Here is a 21,190-nt window from a genome sequence, read left to right on the forward strand (position 1 = left end):
GGATACTGCGCCGCGACGACCATAGTTTTCAGAGTCACGGGAAGACGAGTAGGAGGTTGAAGAGGAGAAGTCGTAGCGAGAAGACGAGCTAGACTCAGAGTATGACCTAGAGCCTGACGAGGAGCCATAGTACTTGCCAGACGACGAGACAGAGCCAGACGAGGAGCCATAGTACTTGCAAGACGACGAGCCGGAGCCAGAGTTAGCATACAACCTTGAGGCGGCCGAGGCGTTAGTCCACTCGCTGAACGACGGGGCAGAGTCATAGTTCTTGCTGGACGATGAGCCAGAACCGGACGATGAGTCAGAACCAGACGAGGAGTCATAGTACTTGCTGGACGATGAACCGGAGCCAGAGTTAGCATACAACCTTGAGGCGGCCGAGGCGTTAGTCCACTCACTGAACGACGGGGTCGAGTCATAGTACTTGCTAGATGACGAGCCGGAGCCAGATGAGTAGTCGTAGCACCTGCTCGAAGACGACCCGTAGTACGAATCGGAAGGCATTGTCAGTGTGTGATAGGAAACGGGATTTTGGTATGGGGGGTGAGGGCGTTGAGGCCTTCGCCTTTGAGGCTGAGAAGTTCAGATTGAAAAGGGAGCAGATGATCTTGAGATAGCTGAGGGTTTTGATCAGTTGCCTTTCCCGCCTCAAAAGTGAAGAAGTTTGTTGGTTGGTTGGTATGGGGAGAAGCTTTTCGAGGCAGGAGAGCTTTGAGATATTTATAGCTTTTGGGTTTCGGTCCCACGGTAAGGGACAGTCTCGTACACAAAGGGTTAATGCCTCGAAGGAGGCAGTGGCAGACGACGTGATTGAAAACTCATAATATTCAATCATTCCGTACAAAGCCCACATTAACGAAACAAAGGATCGAGTACGCTTTGTCCATCAATGACTCTTTGTTGGCCTTCTCGACAGTGTTCAAGAGACTCATTCTGATAACATGAGGCTTCGAACAAAAAGCGTTCTGCTGCACTTCACTCGTGCTTTGAAGGAATTCTTTTGTCTCACTACGAAAATCAGCATCAGTCCAGGTCCTAGCGAGGACAAACCTCGTGTCAGAGCAAAGCCTGCGGATGTACGCAAGTCTGGTTCCGAGAGCGGCAGCGAGACTGAGTTTGAACATACAGAAACATGGCAAGTTGAAAGCTTCTGATTGTGGTAGAAAATATGTACGAGGTACGGAGTGTGAAAGACGGAAGTCTTTCAATTAACGCGTGTCACGTGTGTTCGTGACGCGGAACACGTCTCTTTCTGTCTTGGCATTTTGGCGTTTGGGTGCGCCACATTGGGGAACCAACATGCCGCCGAGCCATATCAAACAGCAGTCCTGCCTTGCTCCTGTCACTTTTCCTCTGGTCGAGTGTAGTATGTATTTGTCATGTCCAATATTGCCTGGTCGATCACCAGCACCAAGTGTAAGACCAAGTCCGCATCTTCAGCGGCAAGGAAGCGACAACGACTACATGACACAGACGACGCGTTCAGCAGTCGACCCTCGAAGAGCCAACAGACTCTGACCCAAGCTCAATGGGTCACAAGCTTCCCTCCGAGTCATGAAGAAGGCGATATGCATTACCTAGACGACGGACAAATACAAACCGCGCTACCAAGAAAGCACCAACGAAGTGTGCAGAAGCCTAATTCTACCTTGACCCAGATGGATTTCTTCAATTTTCTCCCACGAGACTACGCAGACGTTGATGACACTATGCTTGGCTTTGCGGAGGGAGAGGACGGCGGCTGCGTTGTTCCCCAACTCGACGGAACATACGACAGCCCCAGAAAGCCTCGGAGGCGCAAAGCAACCACGAACACAGGGAATCCGTCAACGAAGCAGAAGAACGCGCCTCCAAACGGAGCCAGTCAAGCAGATCACAAGCGTAGCAAGAGGAAGAGGGAGATTGGGTCCACCGGAGTAGAAAACGCAGAGTCATCCGGGAGAAGGACTTCTAAGCGCCTGGCAGCGAAGAATGAAGTCCTCTCCGATCCCGTGAACAACTTCGACTACTTTGCTGAAGCATTGGCGAATCAGGCAGCAGACATTAAATACAATACTGCAAATGAGACATTCAACTACCCTTTGGAAATCAAGAACTCGATAGAGGGCGAGGACGACGTTGCGCTGGACCCATTGTCTGGAAGTCGATACTCTGTCCTGCCGCAAACGCCAAAAAAGAACACGACCGTTGTTCTCTCAAGTCAATCTCCTGAGAGCTTGTGTGCGAGCACGCACAAAGACAAAAGAAAGGCAAACGAAACCCCTTCTCGAAGTCACCGACCACCTTTGGCTGAGCGACCGGCCAACATTCCTGTGGAAGCCACTTCAACTAGGACGGCAGGGAAGGGACGATGGGCTCTAAGCCATCATTCGCCAAAGAGGAAGGTAGTTGTCCTGAAGCTTCCGAAGCAGAAGCGGTGTCGACGCCCCGCACGTACTGAGCATTCTCAAGGAAATTCGTGGTCAATTCCTTCATCCTCATCTGAATTGGTAAGAAGTGCCGCCACGGCTGTACAACCACACACAACTCCATGTACAGCTCCAGAGAGTTTTGAAATTCCAGCCACAAGCCAAGGACAGGGAAGTGGACCAACCTCTGTGATCGCCAGGAGTCAGGACAATCTAAATCTGAGTCCCGCTTTTACTAGCAGAAGTAGTGATATAAGGGCAGAAGGTGTGGTGGATTCTGCACAGCAAGCAAATCGAGGCGTCATTGTCCGAGACTTTGCTGTCGCTCCTGCTACGCCAGTCAAGTCCGCTCTTCCAGGTCGTGATTGCCACATAATATCACCATCCCCCATCCCTGGAGAGATACAAGACGCAAAAGAGCCTATAAACAAATCTTTGCAGGGAAGTTGTGAGGATGCGGATTTCGGATCGCCAGTTGCAAATGACACGCAGTTCAATATCAGAATCCAGCACCGTATGTCATCCCCTAATCCACCAGGGCATTCGCCTGAGCAGTCAGAAGCTGGACTCAGCGCTGTTCTGCCCTCGACTCGGTCGCCAGTTAGTTGCGAATGTGCCGGCAGAGACAATGAAGGCCCATACTCCGAGCTCCCGGACCTTGAGACATTGCGCTCCCCAGAATCACCCCCACCGCTTCCCACACTGGCAGATAGATCTAGCGCAGACACAGAGGGCGAGGCGTTTGAAGTGGACAACGATGCAGACGGAGTACCCTTGCCGAAGCCTACCTTTATACATCCGTCGAGCATTCACAGGAGGATGATACAGGTGCCACTGAACGACACCTTGCACACCTCATCTCCGCCTTCCCTCTCGATGGAAAGACTAATCACGCAAAGCTCCGTTCATCCTGCGTCAATGCCTCATCCCTCACAGATATCGACCCAAGAGGGCACCCAAGGGTTTCTCCCCCAATCGTCCTTCACACAACAGCCTCGAGAAGCCAAGCTTGAAGGCCAATCCGACAAAATCACGATCAAAGACTCTTCTTCTAGTATTCCACTCAGTCAAATCCCCCATCATGTCGGAGAGGACCAATCTGAATTGAATGACATTATCGGCCCAGCTCAAGAATTTGCTTCTGAGGATGATCTTGATCTTGATCTTGATCCGCCTTCACTCCCACCTCAACCATGCCGACCCCAGCCGGCACCTCTTCAACACAGCATTGAACAAATCACCGGCAGCGAAAACAGACCAGCGACAGCGACACATACAAAAGACAGCCACACTCCCGAACATCACCCCCCTCGGTTCTGCTCGCAACCCAACGACTTCCAACCGGACCTCAACTCCACTCCTGTTTGCACCTCTGAACTCTTCCTCCCATCCTCACCAGACCGCCCGCCACCATTGGAGAGGGAATACTCACCAATTCACGGATTCGACAACGATACCCAATCGAATTTCACACAGAATGGACACGTCACGGCTGCGTATATCCATCGTCAGCGCGAAGCAGGCATATTCCCGAAATGGTTCGTTCCCACGCCATATCAGGTCCCAGGCTATACGAGAAGGAAATAGATTTGATTTCGTAATACCTGGGTGGGGACTTGGTGTTCCTATCGACCGTTTGAGCTCCTGGGTACTCTGGCGGTCCTGGAATGATCCCGTTTCTATGGGTCTTGACTTGCGTGAAGTGGTTTAGTTTCAGGCAGTGAAGGCATCCTATAAAGATATGGATTGTTGCTTGCTTGACCGAATCCGATATTATCAGTTGTCGCGATTCGAGTATGGCAGTTGGAAAAGAAGCGCGTTGCGTTGCGTTGTATGGGCCGCAGGATACAAGTATTAAGCCAGGAACCTAATGGCCGGACTCTGTTGAATTACGAAATGAAATATCTTTAACCGATTTTCTTCTCTATCACGCTGTCCTATCTCCTGAAAAGCCTCAATGCTTCAATCTCGCCCGTGTCCTCCTCGTCTGCCTGTATGCCCTCAACTCCGTCGTCATCACTCCCCCTTTCTCTCTCATCCAAGGGCCCGAACCTGCCCAACAGACTTCCAAAGAACTCGGCCCTGGCGGCCTCACTCCATGTGGTGCGATCCTCGGGCGCCATGAAATTTTGCAGCTTCTCGTGCACCGTGTATCGGACTTTGCGGCCTTTGCTCGCCTTTCTGTCGACGTTTTTGTGTTTGCTGCCCGATACGTGCAGTTTGCTGGGCAGTACGGCGTTGTTACTAATGGCGGCATCGCTGGCGGAGCGGGAGGCAATCAGGTCGCGGAGGAGGGTTTGGTAGAATGGTCCGTCGTCGTAAGCTTGCGTCTCTGGCGAGTAGGATTGGGCGATGAGCTTGGAGGACTCGGTTGCGAGATAGGTGTCGAGCACGTCTGTGAGGCGCGAGCGGACGGGCGCTTGAGATGGCTTGAGGAGTTTGGATCGCGGGGCCGGATCTAGCACCGGCTGGGTTTTCGCGTGCCACTTGTCGATCACGCCGCGGCGGAGCGTGTGGGAGTGTGCGTCGAGGGAGTTGTAATGTTCCCAAATCTCTGAGAGAGGGGTTGTTCTTGTCGGGTTGAGCGGAAGTTTTCTTTTCAGAGACTTAATTTTGGTTTTGTCATCGGATGGGGTCCGTCCTTGGGCGGAAAGAATGGTGCAGCGTATGGAGTCGATAGTTGACCATAGAGCCAACGCTGCATCTTCAGCTTGTCGCGCGGCGCTCTTCACCTCCTCTTCGTTGACGAAGGAGGGAGGCAGCCCATTCATAGTCGTAAGGCCCTTTTGCAACTTGATCCTGGCGTCGAGCAGACGATCAAACGTTCGCCGTTGTTGCTTGACCGCTTCACCCTTCTTCACATCGGCATTGGCCGCGGCTGACAATGCAGACGCTAGTGCCGCTGTTGATACGGACTCGAATGCAGCTTTCCTCAGTTCTTGACGCTCTGCATTTCGAGAAGGCTTTTCATCTCGTGAGGAAGACGATGAAGTGGTTGAGGACATCGAGGAGGCGGCGGCGGCGTCGTCGTCGTCGTCGTCTTCTTCTTCTTCTTCTTCTTCTTCTTCTTCTTCTTCTTCTTCTTCTTCTTCTTCTTCTTCTCCATCGCCCATATCGATATCAGACTCGCTGGAAGTCTGGTCTTCCGACAGACCTGACAAGTCATCCTCCATCTCATCAAGCAAGTCTTCTCCCTTCGCATCAACAACCTTTGGTATCTTGGCACTGCTGTTCCGCAGGCTTAGATTGTTGGAGGGTCCTACGTGGTCCTCTCCCGGCGCTTCGTCGCTCTCTAACTCTTCATTTTGATCCATCCCAGGGCTCGGCCCTTTGTCGTCCTCCGAAGCCCTTTCGGCGGCGTGGAAATCCTCATCCCTGGCAGCAAACGGGTCTTCATCGTCCTCTTTCGAACTCTCTTCAGCGCTAGCGATACCCTCATCCCTGGCAGCACAGTGGTCTAAATCCTCTTCTTCGTCTGAGGGCGCAAACACATCTTCACCGTCCTCTTCATCTTCGAGTGCTTTGCGACTCACGGCTACCCCTCCGTATTTTGCGCCCAGTAATGGCTGCTCTGGCCGCCGCAGTCTGCTCTCCCCCACTGTTTCGTAGTGCGCTCGGCTGGCATCGTCATGCAGGTCTTCGTCTTCAGACACTTCATCGTCACTTGGGCGTAAATACCCATCGTCTTCGGGGTCGAAATCTGCCAGCCTTTTAGTGAGTGAAATTGACCGGCAACGACCCTTCTATAGAATTAATGACCAACCTATCGCTTTCCTTCGCTCTAAGTCAGCGGCCTGCTCTTTCAGACTCTTCATTTTTTTGATTGCTTTCTGGAATGTGATAGGATTCGGCGCGCTGGGTGCGTTTTGGTGCGTTGTAGGTTCTTTTTGCGATCGAAATAATTTCTTTGGAGAATTCAGCGCGACTTTCCCCGCACACCCGTTGGTGCCACTGGTGCCTCTAGAGAGACTTTAGCCTAGCAAACGACCTAATCGCCAGCCCGGACATCGCCGAAGAGATTTTGTCATATATAGATTTTTTCCACAAAAAAAATCCGTGAAATTCGGCTGAATAGTTCAGAGGTAGAATTCTTGCTTTGGGTTTTCATTGCTTAATTGTAAGAGGTCCTGGGGTGAGTCTATTCTTCTCTTAGGATATTAGGAGGTTTTCTAACCATCCACTTCAGTTCAATTCCCAGTTCAGCCCTTATTTCTTCCGAACTTTTTTGGCTACCCTTTCTTTTTTTTTCTCTTCTCTTTCTTGAGAGCAAAATAATCTCAAATTGCACAGAGGTATGAATACGGAGTATATCTTTTTGATTCAAGTGGGAGTCGAGAACTGGGTGATCACGTGGCAGGCATTTCGCAGCGTCATTTGATTCGCGGGAAGACAACATCAGGCAGCCACGTCGATTTCCAACACAGTTTTGTGCCCTCTTGACATCGGTATAAGCTCCGTGTTCGTGTCCTCCTGTCTGATCAATGCACGCTTTGTGTATGTGAACCTCTTGAGTGGTCACATAGTCCAGGAAGGAAGCTCCCCTCTACAATGAGCCACATGCGACACTTTCCCTTAGCCTCTAAACGCAATGCCGCGCAGGACCAGTCGGCCGGGCGGAAAAGCGACAAGGGCACCGCGACAGTCGGCCCGTCAGCGCAGAAAGCCTGAAGATGATATTCCAGAAGTTTATCGCGACATGCTTGCCGAAGTCGCCGCCGAGCAACAGGCTTCTGCTTCTACCTCACGAGCCTCGAAGCGCCGGAAGATATGCGAGGAACCATCGACCAAGATCGAGCTCGATTTTGATTTATTCGGCTCCTCAGCAGACGCCAAAGATGCCGCAGGCGCGGCCTCTGCCGATGGCGCCCCGCCGAAGCTACAACAGGTCGTCTTCGATGACTTCGAGGGCTCGGACGAATCCGACGTGGAGTTCGAAGACGTAGATCTCGAACCAGCCACCGGCGAAGTTGCTGAACACGGGCAACTCGAGCAGAAGACCCTCGAACTCGACTTGTCCAGCACAAATACGTCAAGGCGTGCCGTTCAACGTCGCGAGCCTATTGGTCTAGCAGAGCGCAAGCTTCGTCTAGAAGTGCACAAAGCACATATCGTCTTCTTGCTGGCACACCTCGACTGCCGTAATAGATGGTGCAACAGTGAGTCAGTACATTCCGTCTTGAAGCCTCTCGTATCTCGCAAAGTGATCTCATTGCTTCATGTCAACGAGTCTGAACCGCAATATCGAAGATCACATTCTTTCAATAAGGGCATTGAGGAAATCTGCGCCTTGTGGAGGGAGCAATGGAAAATTACTGCACGAGGGATAAAACGCGCTCATTGGAGAGAAGATGTCGACGCGGTCAAGGAGAGCGATGATGCTGAGGATTTGATCGACTTCGACGACTTCAAAGCCGCAGCGGTTTCTCGCTCTGGCTCGAGAGATCTGGGAGCTCAAATATTCTGCGCACTACTCCGCTCGGTTGCCGTAGATGCCCGGTTGGTATGCTCTCTTCAAGTATTACCGTTCTCTGGAGTCGCCAAGGGGCAAACTCCTGAAAAGCCCAAACCCCAGTATCTTTATGCACCTGTTCAGAATTATGGTTCAGCCTCTCGAGACACGAAGACCACTACCGAGCCAGAACGAGCTCCAAAACCCAAGAAAAAAAGAATTGTCGAATCTCCCTTCCCAATATTTTGGGTCGAAGTATTTTCCCCTTCTGTGCAGACATGGATCCCGCTGGATCCTCTTGTGCGCAACACAATCAACAAACCGAAGACGGGCTTCGAACCTCCCGCGTCTGATCAACAAAACAGCATGACTTATGTGATTGCATTTGATGATGACGATTCAGCAAAAGACGTGACAAGGCGCTACACTCAATGGTACAACGCAAAGACGCGAACACAACGAGTGGAAAGTACCAAGGGCGGCGAGAAATGGTGGGAGGTGACAATGAACCATTTTCGGAAACCCTTCAGCGAGATCAGAGACGAGATAGAGGACGCGAGTCTGATCAAGCGGGCCGAAAGCGAACCCATGCCCAAAAACATACAGGATTTTAGGGGACATCCTATATATGTTCTGGAGCGGCATTTGCGCTTGAATGAGGTCATTCATCCTCGACATGAGGTGGGCAAAGTGAGCTCTGGAGCCATGAAAAGTGCGAAGCTCGAGAGTGTGTTCCGCAAACGAGATGTGCATGTCTGTCGCACTGCGGAGGCGTGGTACCGGCGGGGTCGTGATGTAAATGAAGGAGAACAGCCCCTGAAGCGAGTGGTTCCTAAGCGACAGCGGAATCGGAACACTCCAGCTGCCGAAGACCTCGACAACGAAGAGGAGGCGCATGAAGGGATGGCTCTTTATGCGGAGTATCAGACCAGTCTGTACGAACCGCCACCTGTCGTCGATGACAAGATCCCCCGAAATGCGTATGGAAACCTCGATGTCTACGTCCCGTCGATGATACCAGCTGGTGCAGTCCACATTCGACATCCGCTCGCATCTGCAGCCGCTCGCGTCCTCAGCATTGATTACGCAGATGCTGTAACGGGATTTCAGTTCAGAGGCCGCAAGGGCACAGCCGTCATTGACGGTGTGGTCGTAAGCATGCATATGACGAACGCCATGATCAACGTCATTGAAGGTCTCGAGGCTCAGGCGGCGGAAGAGGTGCTCGAAGCGAGAACCAGAGTCATCCTGGCGACATGGAAAAGATGGCTTACTGCTTTGCGCGTGCACGAGCACGTACATCGGCAGTACGGGCATCAGAAAACTGGCGAAGAGGCTAAAGATACCAATGCTGAACGAGACACTGCCTACCGACAAGAGGAAGATGGTGGGGGATTCATGCTTGACCAAGCAGATCTCGATCAAAGCGAGAACGAAGCTGCCGACACTGTCCCTTCGGCATCGCCGAACCTGAAACCACTGAACCAGCTTCTTCCCGCAGCAGTTGTGCACCAAGATGTGATTGTCGTAAGGTCTCCGAATAAACTCGCACAGCCGCCCTCTTCCAATCTATCGCAGCCTCATAACCGAGTCGTAGTGGGGCCAACAGATGCGGTCGAAAGTGGAGGGTTCCTCCTTGAAACGGACGACGCGGGCGGAGGCTTCATGGCCCGGGAAGACATGGACCAGGACTCTTCCACAAGCCGCAATAACGAACACGCCACGGTCATGCATGGCACACTCGCGAACGATGAAGGTGGTGGTTTCATTCCTGAAGAAGACAATGGAGGCGGCTTCCTGCCCGATGATGAGAACGAAGACAACGAATCATCCCATTCGCAGGCAAGTACGGCCGGCTTCACCAAGAAGAAGGAAGATACCATCTTTCCCGAGACAGAGCCCGCGTCAATCGAGCAGAGATTGAAAAATGCTTCTGCCGCTGCGGAAAATGCGACCGCGGCCGCCGGCGGAGATATCAATGCCAAGCCCCTGAACGGAACAACAGGAGGAGAGTCAAGAGAGGAGGACCCAACACCCTCAACACATATTCCTGATGCGGACAATCTGGTGTCGAGTGATCAGTCACGACCGCCGAACGCTACGGTCGAGCCGCAGAAGCCGGCTTCTGGGAGTGGGGTTTCCACAGCAGGTCAAGACGGCGAAGGAGGAAAAGACGAGGCAAAAAATGGTCCTCCAGGACTCCAGAGTCCCGATTCTGCTTTTGGTGCTGGTTCAGGTTCAGTGTCTGTAGCGGGCTCTCTCCTCTCACACGATCCTGAAGACGACGACGCCGAGCCCGAGTGGTTGCTGGCCAGCCTGGGCGAGATTGACTAGAGAGGGAGGGCGAGCTTTCTTAGCGAGAACTAGGTACCAGGTACTGTACCTATACCATATCAATTGCTGTGACCCACGACATGACTGTCTATCCGAGAAGTGAAATGCCAGCCAGAAATCACATCCACGGAAACCAATGGTTGTGGGCGACACGTACCAAAATACCACGTAGTTAATGGAGTACATACAGTTCAAAGGTACACCAAGGATCAGGTATGATGTATCAGATACTGGATACCCAAGGTCCGACCTCATTGTCCTATACTCCGTTCTGTACTCTAAAGGATTGACTGCACCCCATGGTGACTGGGTGTTGCAGCGTGTCCTGGACCATATTCGATTGATCTGCATTGGATTGTACTACATAGTACTTCGCTGCATTGCATTGTGAATTGGCTATCCTAGACTACGTAGACTAACTAACAGAACGCAAGAGGGTGGGTATCTCAACACTTGAACAACAATCCTGCATTTTCTGAATGACTTGAGAGAGGAGACAGCCGCTAGAAGGAAGAGGGAAAAGAACGATCAACAACAACAAAAGAATTCTGGCTCGGCTTCGTGCTGTACTGCTGCTCACTCGCTAGCTGGCACGCTGAAAAAAAAAAAAAAAAGGAATGAGGGTCGTGGATATGCACGAAGCAAACAGAGAGCGTCTGAGTTACTCAACAAGGGGAAAACCAAAAACATTAGAGAAACGACATTCCGACAAGACCCCGTATTACTGTCATCCAACAAGCCGTAACTCTCCTCCAAAGTCCAGTGGTCTTGCCTCGTGAAAGATAACCAACTGGGCGCTCCGGGGGGTCTCGATGTCTTCTCACATCTGGACTCCACCCGGTGAAGACCACTAATCTAAATCCTCGTCGTCCTTTTCAACATCCGCCGTAGGAGTCTGAGTCTCATCGTCGACGCGACTCAAAATCCCCGCCATCTTCTGATGCTCTTCGAGGAAATCTTCGCTCAGATCGTCCAACTGCCTGATCTGCTCTTGGATGCCGGCCAACTGGCCTGCAACATTCAGACTTTTCCCGTTTGTCGCTGCGCCAGGTGCCGTTTCCTCAGTTGTGGCGCCTGTTGCTTCAGACGCTGCTTCTCCAGGCTTGGCCCACCGACTAGATTCTAGACCTTGTTTTGGAGATCTAGGAGAAGTAGTATTCACAGGTTTCTCTGCAGGCTTCGGGCTTGAAAGCGAAGTAGCCTCAGCCTTGAATCGTTCCGCGTCTTTGCTAGCGCTCTCGGCGAGGTTGCGTTGAGTTTCGATTTCGAGCATTGCTCCTTCCAGGTCGGCTTCAAGCGACGCGATAGTCTTCTTTGCTTCGTCGAGAGTCGCCTTTATGCCGTCGACGCGCTCTGAATCCGGAGCCCTCTCCGCCGCCAATTTGGCATCATTCAATTCTGTGAAGGCCTTTTCGAGTTGGGTATCATATTCTGCCCTGGCCTCGCGGATCGCATGGTCGTGCTTCTCCTGCAGTGCAGCAAGCTCCTTTTGGGCATCCGTGTACTTCTTGTTCAATTCTTCGAGCTGTGAGGGATCAGGTCGCTGCGCAGCAGCTTCCTTTGCTGCAATCAGCTCTTGCTTCATCGCTGCGAGAGCAGATTCTCGTTCCTCGTTTGCTAGTACCATTGCTCCGTGGTGGTTTTTCTCAACCTCTTTGGCATGTCCTTGTGCTTCAGCAAGTTGAGTTTGAAGTTCCTCCAGCTGTGCAGTTGAAGATTGACCGGACTCAGCGGCATTGCGCGCTCCCTGCAGCTCCGCTTGAAGTCGTGTGAGTGCGGCTTCGTGTTCCAATTTGACTTTTTGCCAGGCTTGCTCATGTTGTTTCTCTGCTTCTGCGAGGCGGGCACTAGCGGCCGCATTTTGCTCCTCTAGTTGGTCCACTTGAGTCTTCCACTGGCTCTCCAGGGTCTTCATGATCTCGTCCAATTGGCTGTCGTGTTCTCCCTTCATCTTTTTCTTTAGTTCTTCGAATTGAGATTCGTTTGCGGCTTGGCTGGACTCGACGGATTTGGCATGCTCCTCGCGCACTTTCTCAATAGCTTGCTCGTGTTGTTCCTTCAGCGTGTTCTCAAGCTCGGCAAGCGCCTTTTCATGTTCAGCGCGTAACGCCCCCATTTCCTCGTGAACCCTAGCCTCCAAACCCTTCTTTGCCTCCAAGATTTGATCGTGTTCCATCTGAAGCTCACTCATTCGTGCAAGTTTAATGACGGAGGTCGACATGTCTGCTTTTAGTTTCTCGAGAGCTTCATTGAGTTCCTCCTCCTTTTCTTTGGCGTCTTTTTCTGTGTTTTCAAGAATAGATTTCACCATCTGTGTCTGGAATCTGTTACCCTCGAGCTCCTCTTGAAGAGACTTTGTTTGTGATTCCAGCTGGCGTTTCTCATCTGCGAGGCTCGATCGTAATTCGTTAAGCGCCTCCTCATGAAAGGACTTGGCCTTGCTCTCTATGTCCTCCAGTTGTCGTGCGTGCTCCGCTTTCAGGGAAGTGATTGTCTCGGCATGACGCGAGGAGATCTGCTCTTCCAAGTGACTCAGTTGTTTTGCATGCTCAACTTTGATTGTTTGCATGGACGCTTGAGCTGATTTGAGCTGACCCTCTAAATCCATGACCATAGTGGCGTGGGATTCCTTCAACGCGTTTAGCGCAATTTCGTGCTCTGTAGCTCGCTTTTGCTCAAACACTTCAAGCTGCTTCAAATGGGTGGATTTTGCATCTGCCAGCTCGGCCTCCGCGGCATTCAGCTGTTGCTCAAGGGTTCGCACTCTTTCAATATGAATCTTCTCGGCCTCTTCAACGGCCCTCTGTTGTGACTCCGATGCTTCGGACTTCACGCGATCGAGTTGTTGCACATGCCCGGCTTCAATAGACTCCAAATCCTTGAGCGAGGCATTCATGTGGTCCTCCAACTGCTTGATCTGGGAGGAATGTGTTTGCTTAAGGGATAAAACTTCCTTGTAAAAGTCGTGGAGCTTTTGTTCGAGCTGTTGGATCTGCTCAGCATGAGCAGATTTCAGCGTCGCAACTTCTTCCTCCTGTTTCGCTTGCGATCCGGACAGAAGGCTCTCGAGCTCCTTTTGATGAAGAGATTTCAATGCGGCAAGTTCTTCTCGAGCAGACTCGCTCTTGGCCTCGTGATCTTTCAAAATTTGCTCATGGCTTGCGGTAGCCTGGTCGAGAGCGGTCTTGGCTGCATCTACTTGACTTTGCAACGCTGCGAGAGCTCCCTCGTGACTCGCTCTCTTTGCCTCTGCTTCATCTTTGGTCTTTTGTAACTGAGCTTCGAGATCTTGGATTCTACTCGAATGCGAAGCCCTGTAACTTTCAAGCTCGGCGTTTGCGGCGCCCAGGTCGGCTTCGGATTTCTTCAACACTTTTTGCAATTCGCTTTCTTGCGAATTCTGTGCCTTCTTCAGCTCTTCTTGCGCGTCACCTAATTGCCGCTTGATAGCTTCTAGTTCTTCCGTATGTGCTTCCTCGACCGCCGCGAGGGATGAAGCGGCGGCGGCGTTCGCATCAGCCTTTTCTTGTTGGAGATCTTTGATCTGGTTCTCGAGCTCTCTGACTAGTGCTACCCGGGCATTGCTTTCCTCATCCCTTGCTTGTTGGAATTCCAGAACTTGATTTTTCAAAGATACAATGACTTCATTTTGGCGAGACGTTTCCGCATTAACTTTAGCCAGTTCTTCCTGTTGCTGGGCAATTTCTTTCTGTTTGTTCACAACATCTGTAGCCAATTCATCAAGCTTGCTTTGGCTTTCGGCAAGCTGTGATTGATAAGTAGCTTCGAGGGTTGCAATCTTGGTGCGGAGCTCCTCTTGCAGCTCCGCGTTACTGTTCTGGGTCGAAGCCTGTTCAGCAGCGGCATTGCGAAGTTCTTCCAGTTCTAACTTAGACCGCTCAATCTCCTCCTGCGCAAGGGCGAGTTGAAGAGAGAGCTGGTCTTTTTTGGAATCGTGCCCTCGCACCTCTTCTTGATGTGCACTCTTCATTTCCGAAAGCTTGGTCTCGTGGAGTGAGGAAAGTTGGTCAATTTTCGCGGCATGCTCATTTCTGATTGCCTCCGTAGCCTCGTGCACGCGTAAGCTCTCTTCCTCCGCGCTCTTGCTGAACTGTTCGAGTTTCGCCTTCAAGTCTATCAACTCTGCTTGTAAGGCGGCGACCTGGGCTTGGCTCTGAATGGTTTCGTCTTGCGGCTCCGTTGCAGCCGCAGCCTCAATGTTTTCCACTGCTTCAACCGCGGGCTCAAGAGCTGTTTCTTCAGCCACCGATTGCAGCTCCTCTAATTCCGCGGCAGTTGGTACTCGACTGTGAGTACGTTCGAATTCCCTGACCTTGGCAAGATCCGACTTGAGTTTTGCGATTTTACTCGCGGCGTCTTGATTCATGGACTGTTGTTCTTGTTCATCGGCGCCATCTGCGGTCATAGCTGCTTGCAACATGCTGTTGACAAGCTCAAACTCTCTTATTCGCTGCTCTATCAAGAGCGATCTCGTGGATTTCCTCGATTCCAGTGCGGGACGGGCGGTCCCGGCTGCCTTCTCTTCCACGGCCGAGGATGCATTTTCCTTGTTGTCTTCGGGGTCTTCAATACCGGTCTTGACGGCGGGGGAGGCAGGGATTGTGCTCAGGCGCTTCCTCTCAGCGAGGGCTCCGGTAGCAACACTCCTTGAGGAGGAAGCAAGGGGCCTCGATCGTGTGGCAGAACTGGTCGAGGCCAAGGTACGGGCGGTGCTCGGAGTGGCAGCTACCTTCCTCGCGCCAATTGGACTGCTGCCGGGTTGTTGGCTTGATGTCGCTGCAGGTTGCATAGATGTTCGTCGAGCAGGGGTGGCCGCAACGGACTTGGAGGCAGAGGCTCGATCAGACGTCGTGGAGGGAGCCAGAGACATCCTCTTTGGTTTCGCAGATATGCCATCTTTGCTCTTCTCGTCGCCAGAAGGCTTCTCGTCCACCGACACCGACGTGTCTGATTCTCTTTTCTTATGGGTTGCAATTGAGGAAACCGAGGCTGTGGCAGAGGGTTTGCGAACGGTCGTGCTTGCAGCGGCCGGTCTAGCTGGCGGCTTGCTCAAAGAACTTCCAGCGGTATGCCTAGCAGCCGACGAGGTAGCAGTAGAGGTAGAGGTCGGTCTAGTCGTAGAACTTGTAGACAGTCTGGAGGTCGGAGCCTTGGTCACTGGCCGGGACGGAGGGTGGGTTGCCTTCGGCTTAAGAGTCACTGTTTCATCCTTTTTATCCATGGCTGCAGGATGAGGCAGAACTCTGACAAGATCAGGCGGTAAACAGCAGGGAGATGGAGCAGAAGCGGAAATCTGTCAGAAAGGAGAGAAGGCAGGAAGGGCAAGAGGCTCAATCAGCCTGATCTCAGACCTGCTGGTCGCAGTTGCAGTCGCAGTCGGCGCGGCACCAGACGCGTTCCTTTTTTGGCTGCGTGCAAAAATCGTGATTCCAGGACGAGACAAGACGAGCCCCCGAAAGAAGCGAGCAAGGCGAAGAAGAGACGAAGCGACGAAGCGACGAAGCGACGAAGCGATGAAGCGAGCCCCCCCACCAGTGACCACCAGCAACAGCATCACGAGGCTAACTTCTCTATCACAGGCAAGTTTTTCGCCGTTCCTCTTGCAAGAGTCCCTTCCCCGAGATTAGTGGTTTCAGCCTGCTCCTGCCCCTCCTCTTCGCTTTGAGACACCTGCGCCGCCGTCTCACCTCACCAGCGACTGGTATGACCAAGGCTACTTTGGAGGAGGTGACTTTAGCCATGCTGCTCTACTTGGTCCTTACAATACGAGGACATCCGGGAACTGAAGCTCCGTTCGGGGGTGCCAATGAATTGGCTTATCTTCAGTACCGGCAACATGCAGACCGAGAAAGGGGTATCTTTAATCCAAGCCAAAACAAAAGTAATCCTACAGCTCGTGTGTTGTACATTCAATCCGGAACACTCCTCAACCAATCCCAGGACTCGTCCAACTCCTCCTCCAGCCGCCTCGCCATCGTCTGCTTTACCCATCTAGCCTTTGCCATGATCTGGTCCATGTCGTATCTCTGCAGTACTCCTCGAGGTCCGCCGTATTCGTCAATGATGTCCTCCCACCTCGACTCACCTGTGAATTCTTGCAGAGCATTGACCAACATAATCAATTCGTTTTGACCCCATTGCGTCTCGTCCGGAGGAGGAATGTCTTCCGTGGGTTGTCGTCTTATTCTTGGTCTGGTGCGCACGACCGAGCCACCGACATGGCCAGTTTCTTCGTCGTGGTGAGCCTCTGGCACAACCTGTTCGTCGCCCACGGGAATGTTGTCAATATCAACCAAGTTGAGTTGTGAGCTGGAAACCGACCGGCCGGGGATCACTGCATCGTCCTGATAATCTGGAGAGCGATATTGTCGATGTTTTGCTCGAACAGCCTCTCTTCTCCGCTCGTATTCAGCTAGTTGTCTCTCCAAGTTCTGCTTCTGTCGGAGTTCAAGCTCGTCGACGAATCTCTCCCGTTCATCCTCGTCGATCGCACGGCAATACTTCTCCACGATGGTTTCAACGTTGGGCGTGATGTCCGATTTCGTCTTGCTCTTGACTGCGTTCCCAAGCTCAGGTCTCGGCTTCCAATCACGGGCGCTTTTCACTAGAATGGCTGTTATTTTTAGGAGCTGGCAGATTTCTCTCAGAGCCATCGTGCTGAGCTTATCGTTCCGAAACCACGCCTTCAGTGCCCGTTTGGCTAGTTCGAGCGAACTAGGAATCAAGTGCTCATATAAATCACGAACCATCCTTTTCCGCTCGAGGTCGAAGCGCATATCGGGTCTGTAACGGTAGTCACAGATATGTTTGCAACGTCGCTGCAACAGGCCCAGAGTCCCCCGTTCTTCGTGATTCAGACCTCGAGGATACCAAGGATTTTCACGATCGAGCTTCTTATAAATTTGCGCCATCTTTTTGAATTCACGCGCACAAGCTTTGCCCTTGATCGACTCTGGTCCAGAGGAAGCGCGGCTCTCGGAAATTTCGGCGGCAGCGATAAGGGAGTCTGTCCAAGCATCCTTGCAGTTATAAACTTGCACAGCTATCTCGATATCAGACAACGCATCTTTGATCATCTGTTTCCGTTTGACTTCTGCTTCCGCCGCCGTCTGCTCCACGGCATTCTTTTCAGCCTGGGTCCGCGGCCGCTGAGTATGTTTCTCTGCACGTTCAGTATGTTCTTCATTTGCCGCGTTGTCTTCTGCCTCCCCGTGGCTTTCTTCGACTACGTTGTCGTCGAGATAAGCTTCTGATGTCTCCTCAGCCGGTATTTGCCTTGCAGCTTCAGCAAGTGGGTGCAGGTTTTGCTCGATCTCGTCGCCAACTTCTCTCGTTGGTTCGGCAGGATGTCGAAATTTAGAGGACGACTGCTTCGAAGATTTGGTCGGAACCTCTTCATTTGGAGGAACTTCTTCAGCAAAAGGTCGACCAAGTTCTGGTGAGTTCCGCCCCAGGTTTTCTCTCTGGGAAGCTTCGAAGATATCCTCACCGTCGAACGCCTCTCTACCCGTAGTTGCACTTCTTGCTTTTGGCTTGTTTGTAAGGCGGGGACCTTTGTGAAGAGATCGACCAATCTTCTCAATTCGATTCCTCACCGGCCGCTTTCTAGGCGAATCGTCCAAGTTTACCAGCGCATTTGTCTTAGTCTCTAGTATCCCCTTGCCCTTGAAAGGCGACGCTGTCTCTTGTGGCCGTTTGTTGAGCGATCTAAGCTTCTTGACCCGTTTCAAAGGCGCTTTCGTCACAGCTTCCAGTCCCGGGTCGTTGACACGGTTGGGTGCTGAAAGCGACTTCCGAGCTTGAAGCCTCCGGGACTGGCGTCGGGAGGGACTTGTAGTTGCTGCGATGGCCGCGTCAGAGACAGGTACAGGAGGCTCGTCAAGTTGAATCCGCTTGTTCCATGGACCTATCGCATGGGGCCCACCAGGAGATTCTCTTTTCCTTTTTCTAGGAGAACTTCGTGTCGAGTTGGCAGCCTCCTCGTTCAGGATGGCTGTGACGTCTTTCGCTTCCCACTCTGCAGCATCGCGAGCAGAAGATGTACGAGCGGTGCGAGGCATTGACGGCCGACTTAGGAGCGGAGAAACACAGTCTGGGCTGTAAGTCGCACAAATATGGGGTTCGAGGCATTTGCGTGAGTATTGAACTCAGAGCTTTAATGGTTAACTTGACGCGCCCCACGGAACATTGGTTGCGCAGGGGACGTTGCGGTAAGGCTGAGCTTACATAACGAAAAGTGTGGTTACAGCCTTGCCAGCCAGCCAAGCACCAGCGAGACTGTCGTCAGATCTACATCAACTTGTTCCATCATCTATTTATGTGTATTGTTCAAAAAGAGTCTGTTCTTTCATGTGACTCCTCACAGATTGCGTTCCCATTTCGCTTCTGGCATCATTTCCAAATCGGTCTTCGGGATCCAGGGCATTCAAAGAGAGGCGTCATGGCGACCTTCCCAACTCTTGCAAAGATTGCCAATCTAAAGGAGCATCGCTTCGAAAAGCCGGTGAAGAAGATCTTCGATGGTCCTGATGTTTCCTTCTTCTTGGTGTCACTCGCATATCGAGACATCATGACATTCATGTTGCAACTGAATAGGTCGGTTTTGCCACGCAAAAGCCAGACGAGCGGAACGAGCACAATATACACCTGGCGGTTAGACTCAGAGGCGGCTGTGTCGTCAGACGCTGTCTCTCGACTACGCGATCTGTTGACCAAGCTGATAGAGCTCGTCGACGCTGTCCCTCCTGATACCGGTCCCAGGCGATTTGGCAACGTCAGTTTCCGCAAGTGGTACAAGATCGTCGACGAGCAGATTGGCGACTTACTAACCGAATACCTCCCAAAAGAATTAGGACTGGCGCATGAAGAGCTTGGTGCGTATCTGCTGGGGAGCTTCGGCAGCGCTCAACGGCTGGACTATGGAACGGGCCACGAACTCAGCTTTCTTGCCTTCCTGGCTTGCCTTTGGAAACTGAGTTTCTTCCCCGAGTCCGAACCGTGGGTGGAAGAGCGAGGAATTGTTTTGGGTGTCTTCGAGCTGTACCTCGTCCTCATCAGAAAACTCATCAAGACATACACTTTGGAACCGGCTGGATCTCATGGTGTCTGGGGACTAGATGACAATTCATTCCTCCCTTACGTTTTCGGCTCCGCCCAACTGTGTCCGCCGATCGCTGAAACCGACGACACCCCCATTGAAGGATCCCTCCCCGACGCGCCCGAGGCATCTGAAGTGACACGAATCAACGTGGTCGATAAGGAGAAGAGTTCAAACATGTACTTCTCGGCCATCGCCTTCATCTACGACGTCAAAAGGGGCCCGTTCTGGGAACACAGCCCCATGCTCTTCGACATATCCGGCATCAAAGACGGATGGGGCAAGATCAACAAGGGCATGATCAAGATGTACAACGCAGAGGTCCTCTCCAAGTTCCCCGTCGTCCAGCATTTCCCGTTTGGATCCCTGTTCAAGTGGGAGAAGGATCCCGATGCTAAACCTCCACCGACTTCCACGCACACTGCGAGTCAGCCCCTCCGAAACCCCATGGATACTCATGCCCCGGGCGCAATGAGACCGGGCGGCCCGCCGATGGGTGCAATGGCTGCTCCCTGGGCTGCTAAGCCGTCGGCAGCGCCAACAGGGTTTGTCAATGGGGTCACACAGGCACCCTGGGCAAGTCGAGCACCAGCGCCGCCCCCTCCTCGGGGCGCCTTTGCTGCACCCTTGAGACGTCCCATGCAAGCTCTGAAGGAAACGGAGACGAAGATGACCCAGAAATCCCCAGAAGGACAGAAATAAGCGTTGAAGGGGGATTTACCGAACACAGCTTTTAAAAACTGCATCATTATGCGTAGGAACCAGACTTAGCCCTAGACGTCTATCAAGGCTGAAGCAACGAGGCGGGGGTATCACGATGAATCCGAATCATAGCCCACCACCAACGCCGTGCTGTTTTCCACTTTTGTCCCTTCCTCCTTCCTCTGCTCCATCTCCCCTTCGTCCTGCTTTTTCCGCTTGACTCTGGGCTGCCAGATATCTTCCTCTCTTAGGAAGGGATCCGAGGCAATCCATGTATTGCTTTGTAACGTGCTCTGTAGAATCTCCCTCTTATTACCCGGCTTTGCTCCGGTGCTGGACTTTGAGTGCGAGGACGAGGACGACGGGGCCAAATGTGTATTATCGAGGTCAGTGCGAAACATGGGCCTCCTCAAGCTCGTCGAAGACGCTTCGTTCGGCCCTCTGAACTCGACCAACTTGGCCCTCTCGCCGTCCTCGGCATTCTCAGGCAAAATGTCCAGCCCCAACCCGAATTTCTCCTTCAAGGCCTCCCCGGTCTTCTCATCCGCCTGTCTCTTCCGCCTACCGACGCGAAACTCGGCACGGAGCCTTCTACTCTGCTCGTAGGGATCCGCCCAATCGCGCTCGCTGACTCGCAATAACCCCTCGAGCCTGTCTTTCTGGGAATCGAAAAGGGTCTTGTCCTGGACTTTCTTCTCCAGCGCGCCAAACCCGCCATCCCTCTCCAGCCGCTCTTTATCCTCCTCGGTCGCGCCGATGCGGATCTCCCCATCAAGGACCTTATCGACGCCCGTATCTCTCCTCCTCCCGCCTTCGACGACCACGTACTCGGCATTCTTGGGATCGGTCCTGACCTCCAACCAGCCGCCGCACGCGGCGTGTTTGAACCGGAAACTCCAAATGGGAGTGGAGAAGTAATTGCCCACTCTCTTCTTCTCGGCGTTGAACCGCACGCCCTGTCCGATGATCTGCTCGGGCCGGCAGTGCGTGCACCAAATGGCGAACGGGCACTCGAAGCGGACGATCAAGATGCCTTCGGTCTTGAGTTTGCGGGCGCGCGAGCCTAGCGCATGGCCTTTGCCGGAAGCGGTGTTGAATGAGACGACGCCCTCGAGATCCGGAGGGACATAGCGTCCCATGTTGAAGCCTTGCATTTTGCCCAGCTACGTTGTAGAT

General features: G+C 52.5%; 7 protein-coding genes across 7 annotated transcripts; 3 read left to right on the plus strand and 4 right to left on the minus strand.

Moving 5' to 3' along the window:
• Window positions 1-1,382: 1,382 nt before the first annotated feature.
• On the plus strand, window positions 1,383-3,998 carry A1O5_07237 (uncharacterized protein; the record flags this gene model as incomplete). Its single annotated transcript, XM_007747826.1, has 1 exon — window positions 1,383-3,998. The coding sequence occupies one exon, from the start codon at window positions 1,383-1,385 to the stop codon at window positions 3,996-3,998; it is 2,616 nt and encodes an 871-aa protein (XP_007746016.1).
• Window positions 3,999-4,348: 350 nt separating this feature from the next.
• A1O5_07238 (uncharacterized protein) lies at window positions 4,349-6,226 on the minus strand (the record flags this gene model as incomplete). Its single annotated transcript, XM_007747827.1, has 2 exons — window positions 4,349-6,111; window positions 6,175-6,226. The coding sequence occupies 2 exons, from the start codon at window positions 6,224-6,226 to the stop codon at window positions 4,349-4,351; spliced, it is 1,815 nt and encodes a 604-aa protein (XP_007746017.1).
• Window positions 6,227-6,999: 773 nt separating this feature from the next.
• Window positions 7,000-10,194, plus strand: A1O5_07239 (uncharacterized protein; the record flags this gene model as incomplete). Its single annotated transcript, XM_007747828.1, has 1 exon — window positions 7,000-10,194. One exon carries the CDS (start codon window positions 7,000-7,002, stop codon window positions 10,192-10,194), a length of 3,195 nt encoding a protein of 1,064 aa, XP_007746018.1.
• Window positions 10,195-11,044: 850 nt separating this feature from the next.
• A1O5_07240 (uncharacterized protein) lies at window positions 11,045-15,436 on the minus strand (the record flags this gene model as incomplete). The annotated part of the gene is made up of 1 exon (XM_007747829.1): window positions 11,045-15,436. The coding sequence occupies one exon, from the start codon at window positions 15,434-15,436 to the stop codon at window positions 11,045-11,047; it is 4,392 nt and encodes a 1,463-aa protein (XP_007746019.1).
• Window positions 15,437-16,124: 688 nt separating this feature from the next.
• A1O5_07241 (uncharacterized protein) lies at window positions 16,125-18,275 on the minus strand (the record flags this gene model as incomplete). Its single annotated transcript, XM_007747830.1, has 1 exon — window positions 16,125-18,275. One exon carries the CDS (start codon window positions 18,273-18,275, stop codon window positions 16,125-16,127), a length of 2,151 nt encoding a protein of 716 aa, XP_007746020.1.
• A 380-nt stretch (window positions 18,276-18,655) lies between these two features.
• Window positions 18,656-20,014, plus strand: A1O5_07242 (uncharacterized protein; the record flags this gene model as incomplete). The annotated part of the gene is made up of 1 exon (XM_007747831.1): window positions 18,656-20,014. The coding sequence occupies one exon, from the start codon at window positions 18,656-18,658 to the stop codon at window positions 20,012-20,014; it is 1,359 nt and encodes a 452-aa protein (XP_007746021.1).
• Window positions 20,015-20,124: 110 nt separating this feature from the next.
• On the minus strand, window positions 20,125-21,168 carry A1O5_07243 (uncharacterized protein; the record flags this gene model as incomplete). Its single annotated transcript, XM_007747832.1, has 1 exon — window positions 20,125-21,168. The coding sequence occupies one exon, from the start codon at window positions 21,166-21,168 to the stop codon at window positions 20,125-20,127; it is 1,044 nt and encodes a 347-aa protein (XP_007746022.1).
• Window positions 21,169-21,190: the final 22 nt, after the last annotated feature.

This window comes from Cladophialophora psammophila (assembly GCF_000585535.1).
Source record: "Cladophialophora psammophila CBS 110553 chromosome Unknown aczJe-supercont1.11, whole genome shotgun sequence".
Classification (NCBI taxonomy): Eukaryota; Fungi; Ascomycota; class Eurotiomycetes; order Chaetothyriales; family Herpotrichiellaceae; genus Cladophialophora; species Cladophialophora psammophila.